This window comes from Echinops telfairi, unplaced genomic scaffold, assembly GCF_000313985.2.
Source record: "Echinops telfairi isolate 266 unplaced genomic scaffold, ASM31398v2 ScPeMD7_18;HRSCAF=68, whole genome shotgun sequence".
NCBI classification, from domain to species: domain Eukaryota; kingdom Metazoa; phylum Chordata; class Mammalia; order Afrosoricida; family Tenrecidae; genus Echinops; species Echinops telfairi.
This window is the reverse complement of record NW_022103915.1, coordinates 90,770,916-90,778,623: the sequence shown is the minus strand read 5'-3', so window position 1 is coordinate 90,778,623 and position 7,708 is coordinate 90,770,916. Positions and strand designations below refer to the sequence as shown.

Sequence of the window (7,708 nt, the reverse complement as noted above, 5' to 3'; positions counted from 1 at the left end):
CTTTGGGGCGAGGGCTTGGCACCCCATCAGACTCACCCAGAAAACACTCCTAAAGGACAACAAACAGTCCTTGAGCTAACTAGAGGCTTTTCTTTTTTTTGTCATTGATTTTTTTGTTGTTGTTTTGTTTTGTTGCTTTGCTTTGCTCTGTCTAGTTTTTGTGCCTATTCTTATCTCTGCAGGTCTTTCTAGATAAGGTAGGTGGGATAGACAATCTGGAGGATAAAAAAGAAAACCTTAGAGAGCCTAGTTCTGGTCTGAGACACACGAGGCTGCCATGAATCAGAGTCGGCTCAATGGCCACTGCTGGCACTATGAATTGATCTCCTTCTCACCTTGTCAAAGCAGGTCTGTTGGAGAAGACTGGTTAACGAAGCCATTTTCAAGGCTTCCAGTGGAGTTTAACTTCCACTAAAATTGAATATACATGTTGGAAATGAACAAATTGAAGCAAGAGGTTTGTCTACAAGTCTGAGTGAGGTGGAGAATTTTAGAAACGTTTCTCATCCCAATTTTTATTACCTCTCTTTGAAAACTTACCTATTTCTTTCGCCAAGGTCCACACACTCCGAAACCTTCGGTAAGCTCCGCGTCTCTAAATACTGATTTCTCTCTCCGTTGTTCCCAGTCATTGTCTACATCAGAGCAAAAGACGAGCGTTTAGAACTCTATGCAAAAGAAAATGCTATTACACACCAATGGTCAGAGACCATGTTTACAAACCTTTTATTATCTGTGATCATGCGTTTGTTGAAACTTAAGTTTCCTTAGTTTATTTTCTCATTACTTTCTCGTAGTAAAGCATGACTAACGTGGTCTTCACAGGAAAGTGTGAATTAAGGTGGCCTTGCTTTCTCTAAACTGGGGCCCACAGCCGGCCTCGGTGTTTATATAGACTGACAGCAGCAAGCCTGTCCGTACCATCCTTTACTTTAACAGAGGGTGAGCATCTCCCACCAATATTGCATAAAGACTCCACTCTGCCTTCCACATCTTGCACAATTGAATTACACTCAAGGTCCTGACTCGTGATTTGCCAGCGATGCTTATTTTTCACATTCCCTGAACTGGGTCTTTCGTTAGCAGTGCCACATAGATGATAAATATCAGAGTCTGTTTTGTTTCCCATGTTCTCTTTTTATGTTAATATATCAAGACGCATTTAATAAACTCACATCATATGCCTGCCAGTGCCCGTGCTGAATGATCGGAACACAAACATGATACATAATAAAAATCAAACCCATTGCTATTAAGTCAATTCTGACTCAGAGTGACCTCAGGAGACCCAATAGGACTGCCCCGTGGGGTTTCAAGCCTGTAACCCTTTACAGAAGCACACAGCCCATATTTCTTCTATAGAGTGACTGGGGGTCTCCAAGTGTGGATCTTTCAGTTAGCAGGGGAACACTTTAGTACTGTTTCCCAGGGCTCCTATGAATAACAGTTGTATGAGCCCCTAATAAAATGTTAATAATAAAAAAAAGAATAACAATAGTTACTGATATTGGTTGAGCACCTACTATGTGCCAGGCACTGTGCCTAGTACTTCAGACGAATGACGTTCTTTCATTGTGCATTCTCATCGTTGTCACTTCACAGATGAGAAAATGTAGTGTTGGAAGGTCTGTTGGATGGTCGAGTCGCCTGCCTGATACTCCGACGGATTATTGGCAGAGCTGGGAAGTAACCAGATCACACAATCCCAGGGATCTTTAAAGACTGGATAAATCCTTTGTCTTTTCCTGGCTCATCCCTTGTGCTGGGTCCTGAGCTAGTCGCTGTCTAGTTCTATATAGGACTGGTTGCCTTTTGGACAACCTGTATGTCCACAGCATCGAGCAACTATAATCAAAGGCTGGCTTTGTTGGCACCTGTTTCCTTTACATGCTAATTGCCAAATGTTAGGCTCTTGGGAAATAGAGGCCTCCGAAAGAGTTTTTGCTTTCCGCAAGTTCTACACCTTTGCATTAGGGGCTCGTACTTAAATGGAAGGAGCTGAGCCTGGCCAGAATCTGAGCCATGTGTGATTGAGGAACGAGGATCCTCTCTTATTACTGCAAGAATCGATATTCAGACATAGGATGTGCTGCGGCTGCTGTTAGGAGGAGCTATGGTGGCATAATGGGTTATTGTGAACCACAAGGTTGGCAGTTCAAATCCAACAGCTACTCTGTGGGAAAAAGATGAGGCATTCTATTCCCATAAAGATTTATAACCTCATAAACCCCTGGCGGAATTCTACTTTATCCAAAAGGTCACTATGAGCCTGAATCACCTCGATGGCAGTGAGTTTGCTGTGGAGGTTTTTTTGTTTTTGTTTTTTGGAGTTGTTGCTGATACAAACAGGGAAGATTGTGCCCAAATCTCCCATCCCATGGCAGCATAATGCCTTGAACATCTCAGGCCTGACTTGCACCTTGAGATCCATCTAAACCCCTGCATTCATATTTACATTTCAATCCAGGACAGAACCAGCTTCCCCCTTCTTTTTTTTTTTTTTTAACATGGAAAAATAAGGAACTGTATTGTGCCATTTGACAAGGAGGTTTAGAGGTAGGGCACGGTGGGTGTACTCAATTACATATTAATGTCGTCAAGAATCCAGATTTCTTCTACCCTCATGCTACCATTTCTGGCGACAATTTTATCTTCAGGCAATCACAAGGGAATTATGGAAATTCTGAGCATCGTACACAGCCACACCTACATCTGGAGAAGAAAGGCCGCTCTCAGGACTGAGGATATATATTTTTTCTTTCATCATTTTATTAGGAGCTCTTACAGATATTGTAACAATCCATAATTCAATTAGATCAAGCATAGCTGTACAATTGCTGCCACCATCATTTTCAAAACATTTTCTTTCTTCTTGAACTCTTTGATCAGCACACAGGTGGCAAAATGGCAGTAGGGGAGTTCCGAACACTATCGGCATCAACTCAGGCAGCTGAACAAGGAGCCCTGGTGACACAGTGATTACGTCCATGGACACGAACCAGCCCACTGTGAGAAAAAGATGTGGCATAGTGGTTATGAGTTGGGCTTCAATCTGCCTGGCCAGCAGTTCAAAATCACCAGCAGTTCAAAACCACCAGCAGCTCCTTGGGAGGAAGGCTGGGCTTCCTACTCCTGTAAATAGTTGCTGTCTCAGAAACCCACAGGAGGGGCTTCATGAGTCAGCAGTAAGAATATTCACGGGCTCCTTCCCCACGTGAACACGAGGTAGAGGCTGTGGCCAGCGCCCCAAGCACCTGGGAGAGTGAACCCTCCCCAGGTAGTTGAGGTTGGGCCAGAGACACACATGGTGAATTGTGGGTGTGACACATCTGAATGGACCGGAGAATCATGAAGCTCATTCTTGGCATCTGTCATTCTCATCTCCAAATCTACCATTAAAAAAAATAACTTTATAACCAGACAGCTCAGTGGATACAAATGTTATATAAACCGGTTCCATAACAGAACTCTGTCATCTTTTTTAAAAATTAAAAAATCAGTATCAGGGAATTTTATTGAGAGTAAGAGGAATCATTTCTTTTCTACATTAGTTCCCCCTTGGTGTAAAACACAAATCAATGCAACAGCACAACTAAGCACCCCTCCTCACCTCCCTAGTTCCCCTTCCGTTCTGCCTTCAGGTTAAGTATTCTGTCTTTTACAATCTCAAACGAAGGGAAATCTGTTGAGCATGTGTCTGATATTCTAGAGCTCATTTAAGCCCACTATGTGTTTGAAATACAGCAATATGTGGAAACACTTATACAAACTGTGGTCACAGAGCTCTCCCCCCATCTCACCCCCTTCAACATAACTTTCCTTTCTGCCAAGATGCTTTTTGGCAGTTTTTAAAAGGTTCACTCTATTAACACTGTTATAGACCAAATGGTTTTTCGATTGTCTTGACTGGGGGGCTGATTTCAGCCACAGAAGGAGGGGCTGCAGAAGGCCAATGTCTCGTTTATTTACGCGGCGGGTTGTTATTTGGAGTTGACCCTCCTCCGGAGGCCGTCAGGGTGGACCGTGGGTGAACGAGGAGGGAGATTCAGGCCTCCAACGAGAGGACACGTTGGCTCTAAACCAAGGCTGCCCGAAGCGAGGGGAAGGGCCGCCAGTGCCCCGTGGTTGAGCATGTCGTGTTTTCCTGTTTACATGATTGCCCGTGGCACCGGGCTGCCCCAGGCCGTGCCAAGCACTTTACCAAAAGCGGCACCACCACCAGCTTCTTCTTCTTGCAGTTGCACTTTTGGACCCGACATTCTTTTCATCTAATTTTGTTTCCAAAATATGTGGATGGGGATACCCAGAGGGAGACCAAGAATTGCTTTTACCAAATGTGGTCCATCCCTCTGCATCCGTGTTTTCTTCTCTCCACTCTAGAACAAGAAGCTCCTCTACGAGAAGATGAAGGGAGCACAGCGGCGCCGGCGGCGGAGGGTAAGGGACAGACAGCGGGCAGGGTGGTTGTGGGGATGCTTGGAGCTTCCTGAGGGGGATCATGGTCAAGCTGCAGCCCCAAATTAGCAGGAAGAATCTGAGCAAACGGAAAGGTGGTTCTGTGTAATCAGCCACACCCAGGCAATCTGCCCTTGGGTTGCTCCCCAGGCTTCCCTGAGCTTTGATGCACTTGGTAGTTTTAGTGGAATCCCAAGTCCCATAGTAGTCCATCACCTGCCCTCCGCCCAGTCAACGTGTGCTGAATCTCTCCCTTCAGTGTTGGGCATCTGGGTTGGTCATGAGGATAAGTCTGCCCTCAAAGGGCAGGAGGGCCAGTGGGGCAAACTGTTCACACATCTGCAACAATTCTATGAAAAACAAAGGCAGGGCGCTTGTTTATCTTTAAGCCTTTAAGACCCCAGATGCTACATCTTTTGATAGCCGGGCACCATCAGCTTTCTCTACCACTTTTGCTTGTGTATCTGCTTTGTCTTCAGCGATCATGTCAGGAAGATGAGCATCATGGAATGCCAGTTTAATAGAACAAAGTGTTCTTGCATTGAGGGAGTAGTTGAGTGGAGGCCCAATGTCCATCTGCTTGCTACCTTAATACTAAACCTATAAATATATGCACATAAATCTATTTCCCTATTATCATCTATAAATATATTTACGTATGTACATGCCTGTATTTAGACCTCTATAAATGCCCTTTGCTTCCTAGTTCTTTCCTCTATTTCCTTTTACTTTCCTGTTGTCCCACAATCATGCTCAGCCTTCATTTGGGTTTCAGTAGTTCCTCTCAGTTACATTGCTCTGATCAAGCCCTACAGGCCTCCTACACTTTCCTTGCCACCGATTTTGGATCATTTGTTGTTCCCTTGCCCCTGGGGGATGGACAACAGAAAAGTGGGTGAAGGGAGTGGGTAAAGTATGACAAAATCATAATAATTTATAAATTATCCAGGGCTCATGAAGGAGGGGGTAGTAGGGCAGGAGGGGAAAAAAACTAGGAGCTGATACCAAGGGCTCAAGCAGAAAGCAAAATGTTTTGACAATGATGATGGCAACAGATGTACAAATGTGCTGGACACAATGGATGGATGTATGAATTGTGATAAAAATTGTCTGAGCCCCCAATAAAATGATGAAAAAAAACAAAACAAAAAAAGAAAAACAAAGGTAGGGCACAAGCAAGTGATAAATTGTGTGCTCCGTGCAAGAATTTTGAAGGAATTGGAGGCCAAAGATGGAGTGAACAAGTCTTATTCTTCCCACGTCTCTGTTTTAAATCTTGGCCTAACTTAGATGCACGTGATCCCTTCTGTTTGTTTACGGGATGTTGAACTTCCCACGTGCTTAGTTCTTACCTTTCCTTGGGCAGTCCAACGTAGGACTTGGGTCTAAGTGCTCTCTGCAGTTTGCTCCTATGATATTGTCTGGATGCTGAATTTGCTTTGGGTTCCAAATGCATTTGTGTCACCGAGACTTAACAAATGACCAGTGTCCCCCCTTCTGCTAATCCACTGGTCCTTTACTTGGCAGAAAGGCCTGGCCACTTGTCATCATCTTTTCCTGCTCGGACAGATGGGATAAAAGAAAAGCCCCCAGCTTTTACACGGCAAGGGGGGAGTAGTGGTTCAGTGGTCAAGGGCTTGCCTCTCCAGAGGAAAACCCGGTCAGTTTCTGCCCAGTGCACCTCATCTATGTCCACCAGGCACCTGTCAGGAGAGGCTTGCCTGTTGCTATGATGCCGAACAGGCTTCAACACCACTTCCAGAGTAAAACAGGCCCAATGGTCTATTTCTGAAACATCAGTCAGTGGGTGAAAGGTCTTCGCATCACAGGGTTTTATACCATTGCACATGGAACAACACGAGTCAAAGTCTGATTGGATAGCAGCTAACAACAAGGGCCATCTTGCTTGGTAAAGTAGAAGAGGCAACAAAAGAGAGGCAGGAAAGAAGGTGGCTTGCCACCATGCCGGCAAGGGTGGGCTCACACATAGCAATGATTATGAGGCTGTTGCAGGACCAGGCAGTGTTTCATTTTGCTGTACACAGCATCCAGCAAGAGTGACAACCACGATGACATGGTGACATGCTACGGGTAACAATCCCTTTAGTTAAAACCTACAAGAGGACACCAAGCGCCACTGATGGTGCATTCAGAGTAGCAAGTGGCCGATTTCTGGTAACGTGGGAATCCCAACGGTGGTCACTGGGGTCATTCTGAATCGCTTTGCCTAATCCAGTCAGACAGTGTTGGCAGAGGTGTGAATTTCCTGGCCTCGTATAAATCTTGTGTCCCCACAGCAGAAGGTTCCAGGCTCCTGTGCTTCCTGACAAAACCCAGATGACCCACAGTCAGTTTTCTATTCACGAAACGGCGTTTTGGTGTCTGGAAACAGATCTCTGGGAGAGTTCACTGGGGTAATACGGTTTTCTTGGGTGGGGGGTGGATGGGGGAAGCGGTGGCCGGTGATTATAGCTTCTGTTTAGCATCATGGCAGCTGATGGCTGGAAGGGTCTAGAGGGTGTGATGTGGTCTTGAGAGAACATCAAGAAATTCTATTCTAGAAAGTCAGAATACACATAATTTACCAGCAGGACTGGCTGATGATCCCCCCATGGCCCAACATGGCCCATATTTCCAAACAAGACCAACGACTGACCTACAATGAATAAGTGCTCATTGTCTCTACTTCCTGGCCCACCATCCCTTCTGTCTTGACTTGGTGGATGACTGTAGGTCACAATTTAGGTCATTGTTCCATGAGACCACTGATTACCCAAACTCTGAATTCTGGCAAAGACACATGTTATCAAAGATTCCAATTTGGCCTCAGCTTCCTCCACAGAGGAAAAGAAGGGTCACTTTGACCCAGAGGTATCCAGTTCTTCCTCTTTCCCAGCATCTACGAAGACCCATGCTCTTGCCCTTAGCCATGGGCCTCTTGAACCTGAAGGAGAAACAGAGCCACTTCCTCCCATGAGGAGGCCTCAGGTGGTCTCATCTTGATTAAAGACCTCTTGCACGCCCCTCAAGTGTACAAATCAAAATAAGATATTGCCGAGTTCCATTTTTTAGAAGAAAAACTGAAAGCTTCCTCTCCAGCGAAGTGCAGCATCTTATGTGGGTTTTCAGAAGATCCAATCCCAATGTTTCCTACAGATGAAAGCCCCTAGGCTTCTGCATGGACTTGAGGGCTGCACCTGGCTACACCATGGATAAATCATTTGATCCAGACCTCTGCATTTTTATTCCTCCC

General features: G+C 45.3%; 1 protein-coding gene across 1 annotated transcript in view; it reads left to right on the top strand.

Moving 5' to 3' along the window:
- LOC101646510 (rho GTPase-activating protein 11A) overlaps nt 1-4,524 on the top strand; it is a 96,652-nt gene extending 92,128 nt beyond the window's left edge. The window contains exon 13 of the mRNA XM_045287671.1: nt 4,381-4,524. Within this exon, the coding sequence (XP_045143606.1) occupies nt 4,381-4,524 (144 nt within the window). The remainder of the gene's footprint in view (nt 1-4,380) is intronic.
- The last annotated feature ends 3,184 nt before the right edge of the window (nt 4,525-7,708 follow it).